The sequence below is a fragment of the Eumetopias jubatus genome, unplaced genomic scaffold (genome assembly GCF_037043125.1).
Source record: "Eumetopias jubatus isolate StellerSeaLion01/CBP00866 unplaced genomic scaffold, mEumJub1_p1.0 scaffold_10, whole genome shotgun sequence".
Classification (NCBI taxonomy): domain Eukaryota; kingdom Metazoa; phylum Chordata; class Mammalia; order Carnivora; family Otariidae; genus Eumetopias; species Eumetopias jubatus.
In genome coordinates, this window is record NW_028274816.1 from 111,784,524 (window position 1) to 111,807,460 (window position 22,937).

Here is a 22,937-nt window from a genome sequence, read left to right on the forward strand (position 1 = left end):
GCATTGTGATGATGGGGTAGTGGTAGGATGTATGTTTGTCTTTTATATTAATATTTCCATGGGATTTAATGCATAATTGGCCATTCTTTTTATATCTTTTAGTGCTCAAGTGAAGCTGATTTATATAATACATTTTAGATTTAAAGAAAAAAAATCATGAAAACAAAAGTGAAAACTGCCAACTGATTAGCCAGAATTATATTTGAACAGCAGGAGCCCAGAACATATCCTGTCAAATGAAAAGTTCTATTCCAATTAAATTTCCAATTAACGTGCACCCTGTTGTCTCTTAGATATTGCCCCTGCATGGACTGATAATTATGGACCACAAGGAAAGAAGATTTCCCTAAATCCCTCTGTTCGCCTTAAGGCAGAGAAACTGGAAATGGTAAATACTTTAAATTTCCATTTTTCTTCTATAAAACAACAGTAAGGAAGTATTCTCATTCTTTGAGAGGATAAAGGAAGAACTGGAGCTATTACTTTCTTGGAGAATTACTTATTTGCAATTGAATGGCAGTTTGAGTTTTAATTATTTATGTTTGAGTTGAGCAGCCAACTCACTAGAAGAAAATAGAAAAACCGTCTGGAACCTAAATTGACACCAAATTAATCAGTTTCCTCCTGTGTAAAAATAAAAACAAATGTGATGTTTCACAATGTAAATCAAAGGAAACAGGGAATGAATTATGACCAAGTATGTGGCAGTAAGTGGAAGGAGGTAATACTCACATTATTCAACTTTTTAAAAAGCACAGGGAAACTAAATCCTAAAGAACAAAATAGTCAGGTGCTCACTAAATATAAAGAAGATGGTAGCAATGTACTAAGAGGCACCAAAAATTAGTTCTGGGGAGAGTGAAGTATTGAGAGCTTCTGTATGTAGAAGAAACATAAGGTTATTAAAAAGGAAGAATTAAAATTAGAAAAGCATTTTAGAGCTTTTCCTATCAGGTGACCTGGGAACTCACAGCAAAAATGTGCTGTCTTCTTTTAAATATAAAAATGGATATAGTTACTGTACTCCACAGCCTCTACTTTCCTATCAGTTTTCATGGATAATGATTTTTTTACATTTTAGGGAGAGTTGAAAATGCACAGTACATACACATTGCATTTATTCCCATATTCATACATTTGCATGCATGGTCCTATACCAAATACTTTTTCCAGAGTCAATTTGAATCTTACCCAGTGTTCACATCCTAACTCAATTCCAATCCCTGTGTCCAGATTTTGCTAACTATTATAGTTTGAGCCAGTATTGCCTTATTTTCACATCTGTAGCACTTAATATCATTTTGTGGTGCTGTACAGTTTTTTGTGTATTTTGTTTTGACAACAAGATAAAGTTTCTTCACGACAATATCTAGTACACCTACCACTATTTAAACACCTCATTAAACTTTCTTATGAATTAGGTACTTAGATACTGCCTTTAGATTTTCAAAATCCTGAGTCTCTTTTGCTAACTTGTACTCTCTTTTTATTGGTGGCTAAAATGTAAGTTCTGGCTGATGCCAAGGTTTACAATCAGTTAATATTAGTATTTAAAAAAAAAAGAATATTTGAGATATAAAAACATCTATAAATATCTAAAAAATAAATAAGTTACTGTATTTTAATGACATTGCTTTTAATACGCGTTTCTAAACATCCAAGATTTAATACTATTTCTCTGCGTAAGGAGAAAGTTATCCAGCTGATGACTTTATTTGGCAGCCTTTGTTTCTTTATTCGATTTAAGTTTTCCTAGCACATGATTTTTTAAAAAATCTAATTAATTGTCTTAGATATGAAAATCATCTAAATTTGTATTGATTCTAAGAAATTTGGGTTGTTTGACTATTGAATCAGAATTTCCAGGGTTTGGTCCTCCTTTTAGCCTAAACAAATTATTTTTCTGGAAAAATAAAATGGCAGTTTTACAGCAAAGGCAACCCACATTCTGTGTTAACTCATCTCTCATTTTTATTCAAAGTATATTTAGTGACTTTATTTAGTAGAGCATTCTTTGTTTTTAGAGTATGAAACAGCATCTTATTTAATAAGAATTTTTTTTTCCAAAATCCAAATTAGCTCCTATCTTCCCAAATATTTGCTAAGCTACTCTCCCTTTTTTGTTTGGTTATATAATAATGTAATTATATTTGTATTATTCTATTTGAAACAGGTCCTATTTCAGTTGCTACTTTGTAGACAAATTTAATTTTATTATCCATTATATTTTTAACATATTTACTATTCAGTAACACATAAGGCCAATGTGATCAAATATTTAAAATGAAATAAAATTATCTTTTTCCTTTATATTCTATAAATATATTGCATATAGCATCTGGGAAATTTGTGTTATAATAAGATTTCACAAGGAAAAGGTGTTCACTAATCATGAGGTTATTAAGTAATTAGCCTACTCAGTACAGTTTTTAAGAAAGACAGAGAAGTTAGAATTTACTGAAGGAAATTACCTGTCAAGACGTGTGTGTGTGTGTGTGGCATTGTCTTCATGAAATCCTCTATGTTTTACTAGGCTAAGTAGACAATTTTGTATCAGGATATACTGGAATATTCAACTACTTATTTGGCAATTCCTTGTTGAAAAATGGATTGCCTCTTTCTATGAATACTCTGAAGATGATTTAATATACAGATATTTTAAAATAATTTTACCATAGTTATTTACAGTGCTGTATTTTTTAAAGCATTTTTATGAGTACTCATTTAATCCTAATGTTAAACTTGTAAGTAGGCTTTGTAAACACAGCAAATAGGTATACAGTTTATTAGTTGGCTTAAAGACCAAGAATTATTGTACTTCTCTTCTATCTGTATTTTTGTACCTTAGAAAGATGCTTTGGGATACAGATGCCATTTCACTGATATTTACTTTACCTCTTGCCATTTCTGTAACATTTGAAGAAAGGTGTAGTGAGCAGTGACATGCCCTGTGTCTGATTACAGTTAATGAGATGTTCTTTGTATTAGGTTAGGAAGTATGTGACAAATATTGTAAAGAAATGACATTTTTAAAATTCATCATTCAGATATTAGAAAGAGTTAAGGACATTTATTTGTCCAATTAAAAAATTTGCATTTTGATTAAGGTTAAAAGATGATATTAATTATTCAAGAAATTTTTGGAACTTGTTTTTTGACCAAAAATAAATTATTTCCCATTTAAATTTATGAGTTTACCTCACTGACATGCTGTATTCATCTAGAGTAAATTTCTTAAGTGTGACTCCAGATCAAGTTCCATTGTAGCTGATTGCATTTTATAATTTTATTATTACTTAGTATAATAATAGTCACATATTACATACCTTCTGTGACAGGTGTTTTGTTTGCATTACTTTTGTAAAATTGTTTTTATTTCTATGAAAACATCAGTCATACACAGAATGATTATATTGTACATGTACAGTTTAAAGAATAATAAACATACCTGTACCACCACCCAGCTAAGAATCAGAATTTTTGACATTGCCTATGTGTTTCTTCTTGATTATATACACCTCTCCCTCTCCCCAAAAGACAATCTGTTCTAAATTTCAAGTTTATCATTTATATGCTTTTTTTTTTTTTTTTTGAGAAAGAGGAGCAGGAGGGGCAGAGAGAAAGAGAGAGAGAGAATCTTAAGCAGGCTCCACGCCAAGCACGGAACTTGATCTCACAACCCTGAGATCATGACCTGAGCCGAAATCAAGTGTTGGATGCTTAACCGACTGAGCCACGCAGATGCCCCATCATATATATTTATAAAAACATGAAATAATGGTATGTAAACATGCCTGGGAACTGTCCTTAAAGAACTCCATAAAAAGAATATGAAAAAGTAAAAAGTTACGCTAAAAACTGGGAGAAAATATTTGTAATACACATAACATATAAAATATTACTATCCAAAATATTTTTAAAAGTCCTACAGTCAATCAGAAAAGACCCACCAATACTTCTCCTGAGTACGCACCCTAAAGAAAATTGTACCGAGGGCGCCTGGGTGGCTCAGTTGGTTAAGCGACTGCCTTCGGCTCAGGTCATGATCGTGGAGTCCCGGGATCGAGTCCGACATCTGGCTCCCTGCTCAGCAGGGAGTTTGCTTCTCCCTCTGACCCTCTTCCCTCTCGTACTCTCTGTCTCTCATTCTCTCTCTCTCAAATAAATAAATAAAATCTTTAAAAAAAATTGTAACCATGTGCTAGAGTAGATGTGTACAAGAATGTTCATTGTTGCATTGCCAGTAAGCAGAAAACCCCAGTGTGCTGGAGGATAGATGAATAAATTGTGACATATTCATCTAATCAGGTATTTATCAGTGAAAGTGAATGTGCTGATGTTACAATAGCATATAACAATACAGATGAATGATGAGACCATACTGTAGGGTGAAAAAAAGCAAGTTTCAGAATTCTGACTATCTGCAGCATTTTTATGAAGCTAAAACATAGAAAAACAAAATAACACATTAGGGATACCTATGTATGTGACCAACCATCTTAAAATTAGTCTTATGGGAATAATAATCCCACATTTCAGTAGTAGTGGTTAGGTTACCTCTTGAGTAGGATAGGAGTATGTGACATGAATTCAGCACTATTGTAATTCTTAAATGGATTCATGGAATTTTTATTTTATTGCCCTGCTTTAAAACATGTATATCTGTTACATATTTGTTTTTAGCATATGTCAAATATTATATAATAAAATACTCAGGAATATTAAACCAAATGTATGACAGGTATTAGCTCTTGGGAAAAGCTCAAAAGGGACTTTTATAATGTTTTGTTATGTTCAAAATTTGAAGTATATATACTTGAATGCTAAGGCACTCTTACATCAGTTTTGAAAAGCATGCAAAAGATGCAAAAATGTACAAAATAGAAAGCTATGATATATTGATAATATTTTAAAAACATATAATACCATATAGTATAATTATTGTAAATAAATACATAATCTATGTATATTTACTATTTAGGTGCTATATTCATAGAAAAAATTTAGAAAATTATACACCAAACTATTAATAGTGCTTGTCTCTGGAGCAGTAGTTCTCAAGGATGGGGGTGCTTTTTTTTTTTTTTTTGGCCTCAGGGGACATTTGGCAATGTCTAGAGACATTTTTTTGTTTTCATATTTGGGAGGATGCCACCAAATTAGTAATTACTAGCAAAAAAATACTTCTCAAAACTGTCTGTGAAAATTTAAAACATATTGCTAAGTGATTTGTGAGTCAAAAACATCACTAATAAACATGTAAAAGAACTTTAATCTCACTTGTAACTAAGGGAATTTAACAAACAACGTCCAGTTCATATTCAACATATTGACAAAATTTAAAGTGTGAAAACAACAAATGCTCTTAAGAATGGACAAAAATAGATCTTATATGCTACTGGTGTGTGTAAGTTGCTACAACCAGTTTGGAGAGTAATTTTACAATATCTAAAGTGACAATATATACATACAATACATATGATTCAGCATTTCTTCTAGGAATATACTGTAGAGAAATTTTCACACCTCCATACAAGGAAATATGTGTAATTATTTGTAATAAAAAAATAAGTTGGAGTAACGATAAAAGCCCATCAAAGGATGTAGAATTTGTATTCATACAGTGGGATACCATTTAAAGTTAAGTCAACTAGTTTCACAGACAAGAATATTGAGCAATTATGAAATCGTAACACTGAGGTAAAAATAAAAATAGTTTGTGAATAAATAATTTGTAAATTTATATATAATAATGTTTGTAGTATACTATTGATGTAAAATTTTAAGTGCACAGGAGTACATAACATTAGGGAATACACGTAGTAATGGTATCAGATCATGGACAGGAAGCATACACCAACCTTAGGATAGTGGTTCCTGCCGAGGAACAATAGAGAAAACTTTCAACCAAGTCTGTAATGTTTATTTCTTAAAAATATATATAATTTCAAGCAAATACCAATGAATATTTGAGTACATGGATGTTCTTTGTATTATTCTTTGTGTGTGTGTGTGTGTGTGTGTGTGTGTGTGTGTGTGTGTGTGTGTGTGTGTGTGTTTGGAACATTTTTATAACCAAAGGGAAAGAACATAAAAAGTTAAGAGCAATTATTCCACATTATACAGGCAAATACTTATGACGGTGTAGACAGAGCAGGCAGATGATGCTTAGCTAGGCTCTAGAATCACTCTTTAATGAATCTATGAATCTTTCCTAATCTCCATTCTCCTGTCTCCTCTTCTCACTGTGCCTGGCCACCTATACATTAACTGGTATGTTTTTGCCTCGGTATATCCTATACACACTTGTATAAATTACATATTGCACTAGTTACACTTATTTACATGCTGTTCTCACCCTAGGGACCATAACTGTTTGTGGGTAGCTGTATCTTCTTTGTGTTCCCTTTGCATAGTGTAGTGCTTGAAATAGTAAGCACTAAATGAATATTTGGTGAATGAAATGATAAATGAGCAGATTGCAAAGGAGGGAGAAGTTTATAAGGAACAGTTACCAATATTGAACTTTACCTACTTTTTAGTTTTGATAGTATTGACACAAAATACATTCTTGCCAGAATCCAGTAATAGGCCATCCAGTCAGGTTTTGCTATTCAGATTAGGTTTTGCTATATATAACTGGAGAACCTAAAATAACAGTGGTTTCCATTAGAAATTTATTTCTTTCACACCAAAAAGAAGCCTTAAAATATGTAATCCAGGGCTGGCATGGGAGCTCTACTGTGTCAGGGACACATGCTCTATCTTTCTGCTCCGTCATCTTTATTGAAGTAGCTCATGAACCAAGATGACTACTTGAATTCTGGTATTCTCTCCTTTCGTCCTTCCTTCTTCCCACCCCTCCTTCCTTCCATCTTTTTTCTTTTTAAATTAAGCCCAAAGAGAGAAGGAAAAAAACAAGAATAGCCTACACTTACTTTTGAAAGCGTTCCCAGATATTCACCTTCAATATCCTTGGCCAGTACATAGTCAGTCCCATGGCTTCAAGCCCCAAAGTGGGCTGGGAAATACCTTTTAGCTGGATGGCAGAGTTTCTAGCTAAAATTTGTGGTTCTGTTATTCAAGAACAGAAAGAAAATGAACATAGGAATACAACAAGCCATCTCTGAATTTTTAATCTGCTACGGGTACTAAAAGAAGGTAGAGAAAAGAAAAACAAAAGAGGAAGAGAGGCGGGTTCCAGAGAAAGCTTTCTATTTTACTATTTGTGTAAGCCTGCCATAAATAAGCTAAAATTAGAATATTTTGTGTTTAACCCAATTCCTATCAAGTTTAGTTTTGGTCTCACATATATTAACAAAATATCTGTGCTTTGTAGTGCTACTTATAGAAATTAATGTTTAATCTGATCTAATAGAATTTCCTTGCTATTCTTTCTTCTGCCATATCACATATTTTAAACTAAGAAATTAAGTTTTGGTTCTAGGGCTATGCTTATAAATTTGGCCTCAGCCAAAGTGCTGGTCTTGCAAAAAAGAAAAAAAAAAGAAACCACAAAAAAACTGAGGTGGTAGTAGAATCAGGAAGCTAATATTTTATAGAAAATTAATCCATAAGTAGTCAACAGACTTTCTCTGGGCATGTAATTCTGGTCCCTGTTCCTGATATTGATTCTTTTCACTGAGTTGTAAATTAAAGTTATAATGAAAAGTTTTATTCTTTGGAGATTTGAAACATTACTTCACATGAGTTCTTTCCTTCCAGGCTTTAGATTATCTTGGAATTCAGCCCACAAAGGAACAACATCAAGCCCTGAGGCAGCAAGTGCAAGTAGACCCAAAGGGGACAGTGTCTTTTGGAGGTAATATTAAGTTTTATCGTGTTGTGTCATCACAGAAACTTGGTGGGAGAGTTATGGTGACCTATTTTCACTAGGAGTGCGTCTTCTTTGGAAGGAGGGAGGGGAAAAATAAGACCACATCTATTTCAAGTTTCTTAATCAGTACCCTAAAATGTCTTCTAGAATTACCAGCCTGGCTGGTCAGCAGAAAGGAGACTTCCCTGGCATCTTCCAGCTCTAAAATATCATCATTCTATCCTACTTTTTTGTTTTTTATTTATTGCATAAGTATTTCTTTATTAATAACAAAAGAAACAATATAAAATATAAAAGTTCTAATTCCAGTGCTGTGAAATTTCATACTTTTTTCCAGCTAATATGACAGAATAAATATTTTTATGATGCTGTATAATTATTTTATTAAAGTTAGCATAGTATTGACATACTTAGTTGATGTACTATAATATTAAGCCTTTCTACTTTGGGGAATTTTGATGATTTCTCATGACTGATACTATAAATAAGTCTGTGTTTAACATCGTAGTTTTTTTTCCTTCTTTTTCTTAGGATAAATTCCCACAAGTGGTTTAAACTTTTGATAGGTATTGATAAGTTGTTTTCAAGAGACATTTTACATGTGCATTTGTTCTGCCACTAGTGATGTTTGAATATAACAGTTTTTTATATAGTTGATAGTGTTCAGTATTTAATTTTTTTCTTATACAATAAATGCAACATTGTATCATTTTTAAAGTATCTGTATTGCTAAAGAAATTCACTTTTTAGTTTCACAGTGATGGAGAAAATATACATTTGCTTTCCTCTGCTTTTGAAAATCACCCCAAATAGTGAGGAGAACAAAAAACAGAATTGCGTGTATTAACCCAAACCATGATATATAAGGATAGAACATGGATGAGGAGAGTAAATGAATTAGTGAGTGGAGGCAAAAAAGCCCAAGTGTCTAAAGTGATGGGGGAAACACAATGGGAAACAAGCTGAAAAGGCTTAAGAATTAAAAGTATCAGGTATTTCTGAAGGCTGGGTGTAGGCGGGGCATTTCAAATAGGGTTGTTAGAAATCTGTATAAGAAGTTTTTATCTAGGCTGTTACCTGCCCCCTCTCAAGCAGCCCAGAATATAACAGTCCCTTATACCTACAAAGAAAGAAGTGTATTCTCTTGAGAAATTAAACCGGAGAGCTTCTGAACCTATAGTTGCCAGCAGTCAGGGAATTTGGAGGAGTGCATGGTTAGTTATCACAACGCACACCCAGATTGCTCGGTGAACCTTGCAGTCATGTTCATACTCTATAGGCAAGAGGTTGTAAGATTCTCACTGAAGAAGCTGCCCCAAAATGTCAGTTGGACCCCTGATTGCTCTGTAGTGAAACCAGCCAGATGACAAGGCAATTTATGTACACAAAATTTCCAATCAGTATCTTGGCGGTGATTCTTCTTAAATATGAACTTATAGCCATGGGTCACCAGACATTTGGAGAAATTCTCCAACATAAAATATAAGAGCCCAAAACTGACAAAGAAAAAAACAAGGACCCTGAAAAAGGAAGAATAATGCAAAAGCAGGAGAGAACTTCAGACAAATCTGAAGTTCTCTCAACAAATGAACATCTTTGAAAAGGTCAGCAAAGATAAGGCATCCAAGAAATAAAAAATAGGATATTGTAGAATAGGAACCATCAGAGAAGACAAAAAAGGATCTTTGGAAATAAAAATATAATAGCTAAAATTAAAAAATTTGAAGATACATAGATGAATTGGGTCACACTCATGTTTGAAGAAACTTAGAGTTTGCTAGCCAGCATCAGGCAGTCTTTTTTGTTGTTGTTAAGATTTTATTTATTTATTGGACAGAGAGCGAGCACAAGCAGGGAAAGCAGTAGAGGGAAAGGGAAAAGCAGGCTCCCTGCTGAGCAGGGAGCCCTATGCAGGACTCAATCCCAGGACCCTGGGATCATGACCTGAGCCTAGGGTGTCTACTTAACTGACTGAGCGACCCAGGCACTCCAGCATTAGGCTGTCTTAATTAACAGTTGCTAAGAGTATATGCCTTGGAGTCAGACCTTAAATGGAATTCTGCTCTGCTACTTACTTGCCATGTAGCCATGGGAAGTTTGGCAGCTCACTTGTCTTAACTGCGGTATGTAGAATGGAGAGCATAGGAGGACCTGCCTCAGAAAATTATTGGGAGGATAGAATAGCAAAGCATTGTGCCTAACACAGAGGCTGTTATATAAACATTAGCTCCTGCTATTATTATTATTAAACCTCCGGCTCGAGCTAGAAAAGCTGTAAGTCACAACATTGTCCTATGCTTCAGAGAAAGTTCTTGCTCATGATAAAAGAGTTGCAGAAATAGATATGCCTGTGATATGTATGTGCTTTGTTGTTATCTTGACTGATTTATTAACCTCAGCAAAGTGAACTGAGGTAAGTTAAAACTGGTTTATCGCTCACTTTTTATTTGAGGTTGTATTTATCTGTCACATCAGTTAATACTACTTTAAGGTAATCCACTGAAAAGTAAGTTAAGTTTGAAGTGTTATAATGCATAGCTTCAACTTCATAGAAGTTGAAGCATAGAAAAAGGTAAGATGTATTTAGATGAGGTTAAATGCTGTGTTCTTACTGAAGTGTATTCCATTTCAGATTTTGTCCAGGTTGCCAGAAACTTGTTTTGCTTGCAGCTGGATGAAGTGAATGTCAGTGCACGTGATATTTCCAGCATATTAGATTCACAGGTAGGATGTGCCTTACAGAAATGTCTTGACTGTGCTTGGATCATAAGTCTTGACTGTTATATGTCGTATATGTAGCCTTTATTTCATTTTTCACTTTTAAAAAAATTATGCAAATACTATATGCTTCTCAATTTTACTTTTGATTTTAAATTAATCTGTGTTTTCTATATTTATTGAATAAATATAGAATAAATAAATAAAATATTGAGTAAATGTATTCTATATTTATTTCTATATTGAGAATATAGAAAACACAGATTAATTTAAAATACAAAGTAAAATTTCATCTTGATCTCTTCTGTTCCTCCTCTCTCAGTATTTCCTCATGCTCTTCCTAAATTTATCACAGAAAAGTACTCATAAGTGTATATACTCTCTGAAATTTTACAGTCTGAACCATCCTCATGTGTCAGCATCCAGATCAACATGAAGGATGGGGCACCTGCGTGGCCTCAGTCGGCTAAGCTGTCGACTCTTGGTTTTGGCTCACGTCATGATCTTAGGTATTCCTTTGTCTTTTTTGTGCTTTATGTAAAATGTAGTTGTGAAGCCTATTAACTTCAAAGTTGTTTGTTCTACAGAACTTTGACATTTAGGGGCGCCTGGGTGGCTCAGCCGGTTAAGCTGCCGACTCTTGATTTTGGCTCAGGTCATGATCTTAGGATCCTGGGCTCAAGCCCCACGCTGGGCTCCATGCTCAACGGGGAGTCTGAGGATTCTGTCTCTCCCTCTGCCTTGCCCCTCCCCCCGCCCACTCTCTCTGAAAATAAATAAATAAGTCTTTAAAAAAAAGAACTTTGATATTTATGACATTTATATTTATATATCAAATTCTTCAGTCCTTTTCTTTACAGAGTTTCTGTGTTATTGTATCATTCAGGAAGGTCTTCCCAATTAATGTATTTAGTTCACTCAAAATCTGTTCTTGTCTATGCATGAGTTAGGGCCCCAAACGGATAACCACTTGTCCTTGTCCCACCATCATTTACTTAGTAACTATCCTTCTTCACTTTTGCCACTAATTTGAAATACAAACTTTATCCTATACTAAATCTCTATCTAGTTACACAGATCTGTTTCTAGACCCACCACTCTGTTCCATTGATCACTTTCTCTCTGCCAGTACCTTACTATTTTAATTATTCTAGGCATATATTTCTAGGTTCAGTCATTCATGGTAGGCTAAGTCCTTAATTTTTTTCTTTTTTTTTCTTTCTTTTTTTTTTTAAGATTTTATTTATTTATTTGACAGAGAGAGCACAAGCAGAGGGGGAGCAGCAGGCCTAGGCAGAGGGAGAAGAAGGTTCCTCACTGAGCAGAGAGGCCAATGCAGGACCCGATCCCAGGACCCTGGAATCATGACCTGAGCTGAAGGCAGATGTTTAACCAACTGAGCCACCCAGGCGCCCCAATTTTTTTCTTTTTAACTTCTTGGTTTTGATCTTCTCAGTGATCTTTAGAATCATTTTTGCCATGGTAATAAAAATTTAATTGGGATTTTTTTTAATTGGAAATGCATTGAATTAAGAGAGTAGATTGGGAGAGATGAATATGATTTATTTCTCCATTCATTTAGGTGTTTGTTGGTATTTTGGAACAAGAAAATTGTATCTTGCTTCATACATGTCTTAAATATTTGTTAGTCTGAATAGGTATGCTATAGTTTTGTTGCTATAGGAAATGGGATTTTTTTTAACCATTATGTTTTCTAATTGATTATTAGTAAAGATATTAATTTTCTTTGAAGATTTTATTTTTAAGTAATCCCTACACGCAGTGTGGGGCTGGAACTTAGAACCTCAAGACCAAGAGTTGCATGCCTCACCAACTGAGTCATCCAGGTGCCCCAAGATACAAATTTTTGAATGGTTATTCTGTGCAATGCCACTTTATTGAACTCCCTTATTCTGTTTTTCAGTTGTCTTGGGTTTTCTGGATAGGCATTTTAAGTTAATTACATTTTTGTCTTTCCCACAAAATTTTACTTTTTTCTGAATTACTGTTGGAACAGGAGCTGCAAAAGTGACCAAAAAATAAATTTTCATGATATTTGAGCCATTTTACATTTTTAATTTTTTAAAAGAAGCTAGCATTATCTTATTTAATAAATAAAATTTATAATATTTTATATCTACTTATTTAAAAATTATTTAAACATTATAAAATTTATGCCATTTCTATTTTTCTGCAACAGCTTACATAATAGAAACTTTATCTTCCTTCCTTCAAGGTTTGAAAATGTTTCATATGCCAAATGGTCTCGGCCTAGGTCTTTTTGGAAGAGGACATATTTCCTATTTTTTTAATGTCTTCTAAGGTTATTTTATTCAAGTTTTTGTCCTTTTCTTGAATAATTCTGTTAATGGATATCTTTCTAGAAAATTTTCCCTTTCATCAAGATACTAAAATTTGTTTAAAAAATAACAGAATTTTTTTTAGGTTTTTAATATATTTTAGCAATATTACTTTTTATCTCAAAGAAGGTACTACACAATTTTTACAAAGTTATCACACCCACAAATTTCTATAGATCATATTTTAATTATCATTCAGCACGTAATATTTCCATTGTCATTACTTCTTTGACCCTTATTTTGAACTGTTTTAGACATTTTCTAGTCATATAGTTCCCTTCTGGTTGCTGATTTCTAGTGTACTTCACTGAAGTTAGAAACACTTTCTCCATGGCATTAATCCTTTGACCATATATCCAGCATATAGTCAATTTTATGAAATATTTTCCATCTTTTGAAATGTCTGTTCTTCACTGAAGTGAGTGCAGTGTTCCCTGTACATCAATTAGGTCAAGGTTGTTAATCATGTGGTTCAAACTTTCAAACTTTGTTTCTTTTTTTTTTTCAAATTTTCTATTTCCTTACTCATTTCTTGTCTTCTTTTATTATCAGTTATTGAGCAAGAGGCATTTCATTTTAAAATTTCCCTCAGTTCTGGGGCGCCTGGGTGGCTCAGATGGTTAAGCCTCTGTCTTCGGCTCAGATCATGATCCCAGGATCCTGGGATCGAGCCCCGCATCGGGCTCCTCACTCAGCGGGAAGCCTGCTTCTCCCTCTCCCTCTGCCTCTCCCCGTGTTCATGCTCTCTCTCTCTCTCTGTATCTCTGTGTCTCAAATGAATAAATTAAAAAAAAAAAAAACCTTAAAAAAATTTCCCTTAGTTCTGCTGATTTTTGCTTTCCATATCATAGGCTGTATTATAGGTGTATATGATTTTAGAATTGTTATATCCTGACAGGACATTGAATCTGTTCATCTCTAGAATGTTTCCTGCCTTAAAATCAACTCAATCTAATCATAAAGTAATACCACTTTTCTTTTGGTTGATGTTTTAATTTGGTTTACAATGACTATAAATATTTCTCTTTTTTAAAGAAAACTGTTATATAACCCTTTAAATGTATCTAATGGAATCTAAATACTACAGTTTTTGATACTCATAATCATCTTATTTAAAAGAAAATTCATTCATAAATTCTTATTCTCAGAAATTTATCATCTTTCCTTTTTCTCTGCTAACTTTTATTTTTATTCCATATTACCCTAGAATGTTGCCTTGATATATTATAATTTCAAGAATACAGTATACATAAAAATCAGTCATTGATCATCCTATTGTTCTTTTGCAAAAAGTTTAGTTGATTAAAATGTATTTGTTTTAATTCACTGTATTCATAAGCTCTGACATTAAAATTTTCTTCTGAATTGAGTAGTAATTCTACTTATTGGTACACAATCAAAAAATATAAATATATAAATTTTGATCAATTATTTTTATAAAGGTAATTTTTAAAATATAAATTCATGTTTCAGTGGATGAATTATTTGCAATCCAGCTCTGTCATTTATAAGATTTCCATACTTGCACAGGGGCATTTTTAAATTCTTCAGTACTGGTTTACTTTGCTTCGTAAGTATTGATATCTAATAACACATTCTTCCACTTTGCTCTTCTTTTTATATATTGCTTTGGCTAATCTTTTTTCTTGTCCAAATAAGTTCTAGCAAAAATCTTACTGTACTGATTATTTTAGGAAGAAACAACATCTTTATATATTTAAGTCTTCCTATCAAACATGTTTTGACTTCTTAATTTTATCTTCTTTTTTTTTAAAGATTTTGTTTATTTATTTGACAGAGGGAGAGACAGAGAGGGAACACAAGCAGGGGAAGTAGGAGAGGGAGAAGCAGACTCCTGCTGAGCAGGGAGCCTGATGCAGGGCTCGATCCCAGGACCCTGGGATCATGGCCTGAGCCGAAAGCAGACACTTAAGGACTGAGCCACCCAGGCGCCCCTAATTTTATCTTCTTGAATAGCAAATAATACATTTGATATATTTTTCCCAATACAAGCTTTATTAATCTTTTGTTAGATTTATTTCTAGTTACCTTTCACTTTTTTGCTCTTATAATAAATGGTGTCTTTTTTTGTTTTTAAGACTTCATTTTTTAGAGCAGTTTTAGGTTCACAGCAAAATTGAGGGGAAGGTACAGAGATTTCTCAAGTGCCCTTTGCCCTGACACATGCATAGCCTCCCTCATTATCAACATCCTGCACCAGAGTGTGGTATATTGTTACAATTGATGAACCTGCATTGACACATCATTGTCACCTGGAGTTCAGAGTTTACCTTATGGTTCACTCTGGGTGCTGTAAGTTCTTTGTGAGTTTGGACAAATGTATAATGACACGTATCCATCATTATGGTATTACACATAGTATTTTTACCACTCTGAATTCTACCTCTGTGCTCTGCCTGTTCATCTCTCCGTACCTGCACCCCTCACCCCTGGCAGTCACTAATCCTCTTATTGTCTTCATAGTTTTGCCCTTTCTGTAATGTCATATAGTTAGAATCATACTGTATGTAGCCTTTTCAGATTGGCTTCTTTCACTTAGTAATATGCATTTAAGGTTCCTCCATATCTTTCCATGTCTTTCAATGCTGATCAATATTCCATTATCTGAATGTACCACAGTTTATCCATTTACGTGTTGAAGGACATTTGGTTGCTTCCAAGTTTTGGCAATTGTGAATAAAGCTACTATAAACATCCATTTGCAGGTTTTTATGTGAACATAAGTTTTCAGCTCCTTTGGGTAAATACCAAGGAGCACAATTGCTGGGTTATATGGTAAGAAGATGTTTAGTTTTTTTTTTTTAATTTTTTATTGTTATGTTAATCACCATACATCATTAGTTTTTGATGTAGTGTTCCATGATTCATTGTTTGTGCATAACACCCAGTGCTCCACGCAGAACGTGCCCTCTTTAATACCCATCACCAGGCTAACCCACCCCCCCAACCCCCTCCCCTCTAGAACCCTCAGTTTGTTTTTCAGAGTCCATCGTCTCTCATGGTTCGTCTCCCCCTCCGACTGACTCCCCGTCGTTCTTCCCCTCCTGCTATCTTCTTCTTTTTTTTTTCTTAACATATATTGCATTATTTGTTTCAGAAGTACTGATCTGTGATTCAATAGTCTTGCACAGTTCACAGCGCTCACCATAGCACATACCCTCCCCAATGTCTATCACCCAGCCACCCCATCCCTCCCACCCCCCACCACTCCAGCAACCCTCAGTTTGTTTCCTGAGGTTAAAAATTCCTCATATTAGCGAGGTCATATGATACATGTTTTTCTCTGATTGACTTATTTCACTCAGCATAACACCCTCCAGTTCCATCCATGTCGTTGGATATGGCAAGATCTCATTCCTTTTGATGGCTGCATAATATTCCATTGTGTATATATACTACATCTTCTTTACCCATTCATCTGTCGACGGACATCTTAGCTCTTTCCACAGTTTGGCTATTGTGGACACTGCTGCTATAAACATTGGGGTGCACATACCCCTTTGGATCCCTACATTTGTATCTTTGGGATAAATACCCAGTAGTGCAATTGCTGGATCGTATGGTAGCTCTATTTTCAACTGTTTAAGGAACCTCCATACTGTTTTCCAGAGTAGTTGCACCAGCTTGCATTCCCACCAACAGTGTAGGAGGGTTCCCCTTTCTCCACATACCCGCCAACATCTGTTGTTTCCTGACTTGTTAATTCTAGCCATTCTGACGGGTGTGAGGTGGTATCTCATTGAGGTTTTGATTTGGATTTCCCTGATGCCGAGTGATGTTGAGCACTTTTTCATGTGTCTGTTGGCCATTTGGATGTCTTCTTTGGAAAAATGTCTGTTCATGTCTTCTGCCCATTTCTTGATTGGATCATTTGTTCTTTGGGTGTTGAGTTTGATAAGTTCTTTATAGATTTTGGATACTAGCCCTTTATCTGATATGTCATTTGCAAATATTTTTTCCCATTCTGTCGGTTGTCTTTTGGTTTTGTGGACTGCTTCTTTGGCTGTGCAAAAGCTTTTTATCTTGATGAAATCCCAATACTTCATTTTTGCTCTGGCTTCCCTTGCCTTTGGCGATGTTTCTAGGAAGAAGTTGCTGCGGCTGAGGTCGAAGAGGTTGCCGCCTGTGTTCTCCTTCAGGATTTGGATGGACTCCTGTATTTTATAGTTTTATAGTTTTCTGAGTACAAATCCTTTGCCTCTTTGGTTAAATTTATTCCTAGGTATCTTATGGTTTTCGGTGCAGTTGTAAATGGGATCAACTCCTTGATTTGTCTCTCTTCTGTCTTGTTGTTGGTATATAGGAATGCCACTGATTTCTGTGCATTGATTTTATAGCCTGCTACTTGACTGAATTCCTGTATGAGTTCTAGCAGTTTTGGGGTGGAGTCTTTTGGGTTTTCTACATACAGTATCATATCATCTGCAAAGAGTGAGAGTTTGACTTCCTCTTTGCCAATTTGGATGCCTTTGATTTCTTTTTGTTGTCTGATTGCTGTGGCTAGGACTTCTAATACTATGTTGAATAGCAGTGGTGAGAGTGGACATCCCTGCCGCGTTCCTGACCTTAGGGGAAAAGCTGATCCCCATTGAGAATGATATTTGCTGTAGGTTTTTCATAGATGGCTTTAATGATATTGAGGTATGTACCTTCTATCCCTATACTCTGAAGAGTTTTGATCAAGAAAGGATGCTGTACTTTGTCAAATGCTTTTTCTGCATCTATTGAGAGGATCATATGACTCTTGTTCTTTCTTTTGTTAATGTATTGTATCACGTTGATTTATTTGCGGATGTTGAACCAACCTTGCAGCCCAGGGATAAATCCCACTTGATCATGGTGAATAATCCTTTTAATGTACTGTTGGATCCTATTGGCTAGTATTTTGCTGAGAATTTTTGCATCCATGTTCATCAAGGATATTGGTCTGTAATTCTCCTTTTGGATGGGGTCTTTGTCTGGTTTTGGGATCAAGGTAATGGTGGCCTCCTAAAATGAGTTTGGAAGTTTTCCTTCCATTTCTATTTTTTGGAACAGTTTCAGGAGAATAGGTATTAATTCTTCTTTAAATGTTTGATAGAATTCCCCGGGGAAGCCATCTGACCCTGGGCTTTTGTTTGTTGGGAGATTTTTGATGACTGCTTCAATTTCCTTAGTGGTTATAGGTCTGTTCAGGTTTTCTATTTCTTCCTGGTTCAGTTTTGGTAGTTGATACATCTCTAGAAATGCACCCATTTTTCCAGGTTATCTAATTTGCTGGCATAGAGTTGCTCATAATATGTTCTTATAATTGTTTGTATTTCTTTGGTGTTGGTTGTGATCTCTCCTCTTTCATTCATGATTTTGTTGATGTGGGTCATTTCTCTTTCTTTTTGATAAGTCTGGCCAGCGGTTTATCAATCTTGTTAATTCTTTCAAAGAACCAGCTCCTAGTTTCGTTGATCTGTTCTACTATTCTTTTGGTTTCTATTTCATTGATTTCTGCTCTGATCTTGATTATTTCTCTTCTCCTGCTGGGTTTAGGCTTTATTTGCTCTTCTTTCTCTAGCTCCTTTAGGTGTAGGGTTAGGTTGTGTATTTGAGACCTTTCTTGTTTCTTGAGAAAGGCTTGTATTGCTATATACTTTCCTCTCAGGACTGCCTTTGCTGTATCCCAAATATTTTGAACAGTTGTGTTTTCATTTTCATTGGTTTCCATGATTTTTTTTTATTCTTCTTTCATTTCCTGGTTGACCCATTCATTCTTCAGTAGGATACTCTTTAGCCTCCATGTATTTGAGTTCTTTCCGACTTTCCTCTTGTGACTGAGTTCTAGTTTCAAAACCCTGTGGTCTGAAAATATGCAAGGAATAATCCCAATCTTTTGGTAATGGTTGAGACCTGATTTGTGACCTAGGATGTGATCCATTCTGGAGAATGTTCCATGGGCACTAGAGAAGAATGTGTATTCCATTGCTTTGGGATAGAATGTTCTGAATATGTCTGTGAAGTCCATTTGGTCCAGTGTGTCATTTAAAGTCTTTATTTCCTTGTTGATCTTTTGCTTAGATGATCTGTCCATTTCAGTCAGGGGGGTGTGAAAGTCCCCCACTATTATTGTATTTTTGTCAATGTGTTTCTTTGCTTTTGTTATTAATTGCCTTATAAAATTGGCTGCTCCCATGTTAGGGGCATAGATATTTACAATTGTTAGATCTTCTTGTTGGATAGACACTTTAAGTAAGATATAGTGTCCTTCCTCATCTCTTATTACAGTCTTTGTTTTAAAATCTAATTTGTCTGATATAAGGATTGCCATCCCAGCTTTCTTTTGGTGTCCATTAGCATGGTAAATGGTTTTCCACCCCCTCACTTTCAATGTGGGGGTGTCTTTGGGTCTAAAATGAGCCTCTTGCAGACAGCATATTGATAGGTCTTTTTTTTAATCCAGTCTGATAGCCTGTGTCTTTTGATTGGGGCATTTAGCCTATTTACATTCAGGGTAACTATTGAAACATGAATTTAGTGCCATTGTATTGCCTGTAAGGTGACGGTGACTGTATATTGTCTGTGTTCCTTTCTGATCTATGCTGCTTTTAGGCTCTATCTTTGCTTAGAGGACCCCTTTCAATATTTCTGTGAGGGCTGGTTTTGTTTTTGCAAATTCCTTTAGTTTTTGTTTGTCCTGGAAACTTTTTATCTCTCCTTCTATTTTCAATGACAGCCTTGCTAGATATAGTATTCTTGGCTGCATATTTTTCTCGTTTAGTGCTCTGAAGATATCATGCCAGTCCTTTCTGGCCTGCCAGGTCTCTGTGGATAGGTCTGTTGCCAATCTAATGTTTCTACCATTGTAGGTTACATATCTCTTCTCCCGAGCTGCTTTCAGGATTTTCTCTTTGTCTCTGAGATTCGTAAGTTTTATTATTAGATGTAGGGGTGTTGACCTATTTTTATTGATTTTGAGAGGGGTTCTCTGTGCCTCCTGGATTTTGATGCCTGTTTCCTTCCCCACATTAGGAATGTCTCTGCTATAATTTGCTCCAGTATACCTTCTGCCCCTCTCTCTCTTTCTTCTTCTTCTGGGATCCCAATTATTCTAACATTTTTTCGTCTTATGGTATCGCTTATCTCTCGAATTCTGCCCTCGTGATCCTGTAGTTGTTTCTCTCTCTTTTTGTCAGCCTCTTTATTTTCCATCATTTGGTCTTCTATATCGCTGATTCTCTCTTCTGCCTCATTTATCCTAGCAGTTAGTGCCCCCATTTTTGATTGCACCTCATGAATAGCCTTTTTGATTTCGACTTGGTTAGATTTTAGTTCTTTTATTTCTCCAGAAAGCGTTTCTCTAATAACTTCCACGCTTTTTTCAAGCCCAGCTAGTATCTTTAAAGTCATGATTCTGAACTCTAGGTCCGATATCGTACTAATGTCTGTATTGAGTAGGTCCCTGTCAGATAGTACTACCTCTTGTTCTTTTTGCTGAGGTGATTTTTTTCATCTTGTCATTTTGTCCAGAGGAGAACAGATGAATGAGAGAACAAAATGCTAACAGGTTAACAACGTCCCCAGGAAATATACTGTATACAAATCAGAAAAGACCTGAAACCAGGGGAAAAGAAAGGGAAAGAAAGAAAAAAGAAAGAGAAAAGAAAGAAAAAGATAAAGATAAAGCAAACAAAAACAGAACAAAACAAAAAAAAAAAAACAGAATATGATCAAATATGATCAGGCTAGTGCACAGATCAGTGCCACACACTAGATTTTGGGTGTATTTTGGTCTGTTAGAAAAAAGTGCCTCCTAAAATTTTAAAGGAAGAAAGACTTGTATATGTACAAAATAAGGTTGATGCAATGAAGGGATGGAAGATGACTGTAAAGATGAAACTTATAAAAGGTTTTATAAATGGAATTGATAAGAAGTTGTTTGAAAGAAAAAAGAAGAAGATTTAAAAAAAAGAAAAAAGAAAAGAAAAAAAATGGGAGAGACTGTGATCAGGCAGGAAACTAGAACAAAGCCATACACTAGTGATTTAGGGTATATTTTGATCTGTTAGAAGAAACTGTATGTCAAAATTTTAAAGAGAGAAGAACTTATATATATATATGCCAAAAATAAAGGTAACTACTATGAAGGGATAAAATATGACTCTAAAAATGAAAAATGAAAAATGTTTTTTTCAAAAAGGGATTGATAAGATGTTGGTTGAAAAGGGGAAAAAATTTCAAAAACAAAAAACAGTTAAAAAATTAACTTCGAAAAACTAATGAATCATGGTAAAAAAGCCATGAATTCTATGTGCAGTATTCCCCTAGCGCTGGAGTTCTCCCGTTCTCCTTGATCCGTAAACTTGGTCTTGGCTTGCTGGCTGTTCGAGCTGATCTTCTGGGGGAGGGGCCTGTTACCATGGTTCCCAAATGTCTTTGCCAGAGGCAGAATTGCCCCGCCCTTGTCGGTCCAGGCTAAGCAAGCTGCTTCGGGTTTGCTCTCAGGAGCTTTTTTTCCCTGCAAGCTCTCGGCACAGCTTTGGAGGACCAGGGTGAAAATGGTGGGCTCCCACTCTCTGCCCGGAGGAGCTGAGAACTCGGTCCCCGCTCCTCAGTGCGCCCCCAGATAAAAGCAGTCAATCACTCCCGTCTCCCCGGTCTCCGGCCACACTCCACGCTCACCCGGCCTGTGACCGAGCGTTTCTATCTCTGGCACCCGACCCTGTGTGGAGTCTCCAAACCCGGCAGATCCCTGTGGTGTGCTCCCGTGCCGCTCCTCCTGGGGAAGGGAGGGGAGTCTCCCTGGCTCTGCTGCTTGTTGGGTCCCTGCTGGAGGCGCAGTGGCCCGAGTGGGCTGGGGATCACTGTTTATGGCCACCCCGAGCTGCGAGTCCGCGCCTCGGTTCCGTCTCTGCAGCCGGCTTCCCCGCTCCGATACCTGGGAGCTCTGGCGCACTCAGGCACCCCCGGTCTTTCTGTGACCCCGAGGGTCCTGAGACCACACTGTACCGCGAGGTTTCCATCCCCCGCTTAGCCACTGGAGGACGTCCCTCAGCGGAGCTGACTTCTAAAAGTTTCGATTTTGTGCTCTGCTGCTCTATCACCTGCCAAAAGAGGCCAACGGAGGCCTCCCTCCCCGCCATCTATTCTCCCGAATATCGCCTCGGATTCACTTCTCCGCACGTCCTACCTTCCAGAAAGTGGTCGCTTTTCTGTTCAGACAGTTGTTGCTACTCTCTTCTTCGATCTCCTGTTGAGTTCATAGGTGTTCAGAATGGTTTGATCCCATTCAGCTGAATTTCTGAGACCAGACGAAATCCAGGTCTCCTACTCCTCCGCCATTTTGCTCCAAGAAAACCAAGAAGATGTTTAGTTTTATAAGACACCATGAAACTGTCTTCCAAAATGGCTGTACCATTTTGCAGTCACAATAGCAATAAATTAGAGTTCCTATCTTTGAGAATGAGCATTCCCATGATCTAGTTATTTGGAAACCTTCGAGAGATCACCCAGTCTCCTAGAATTGAGGCACTGATTTATCAGAACTGAGTTAGTAACATTTAAGGTAGGAAAACTGAATCTGTAAGAGTACTGTTTTTCTTCTGCTCTTTCAGGTGTTATGTATTTTCCTACCTAATGCTGACTGCAGAGCATTGTTTTCTTACTGCCAAACAGTTCTCAAAGCTACTGTCCCCACTTTTGATGAGGAAAGGCAATGGTGGTTAGGTTGCTCACAACATAAGAGAAATGGGGAATTCAGAGGATTTTGGGTGAGCATGCAAAGCTTGCTCAGCAGTTGCAAAAAATACTGGTGCTCCAAATTAGTAATTTACTTCCTTTCTAGCCAGTATGATTTTAGGGCAGATAAGAGTGTATTCACTCTGTGATACTTTGATGACAAAAGCCAAGTGCCCATGGTAATTGTACAAGGCCTTCTGCATGCCAATAATTTCCTGTTTGTGGCTTCAGATCAAAATGTTGTGCAATTGTCATTATATCAGTTTATAAGGCTTCCTTTGTTATGTTCTGCTTGT

At 35.9% G+C, this 22,937-nt stretch overlaps 1 protein-coding gene across 2 annotated transcripts in view; it reads left to right on the plus strand.

Moving 5' to 3' along the window:
- The window catches only part of STXBP4 (syntaxin binding protein 4), a 182,779-nt gene that overhangs the window by 42,906 nt on the left and 116,936 nt on the right, over positions 1–22,937 (plus strand). For both annotated transcript variants that reach the window (XM_088027323.1, XM_028090597.2), the window contains exons 8-10: positions 294–388; positions 7,726–7,822; positions 10,470–10,561. In XM_088027323.1, coding sequence (XP_087883449.1) covers positions 294–388; positions 7,726–7,822; positions 10,470–10,561 — 284 coding nt within the window. The remainder of the gene's footprint in view (positions 1–293; positions 389–7,725; positions 7,823–10,469; positions 10,562–22,937) is intronic.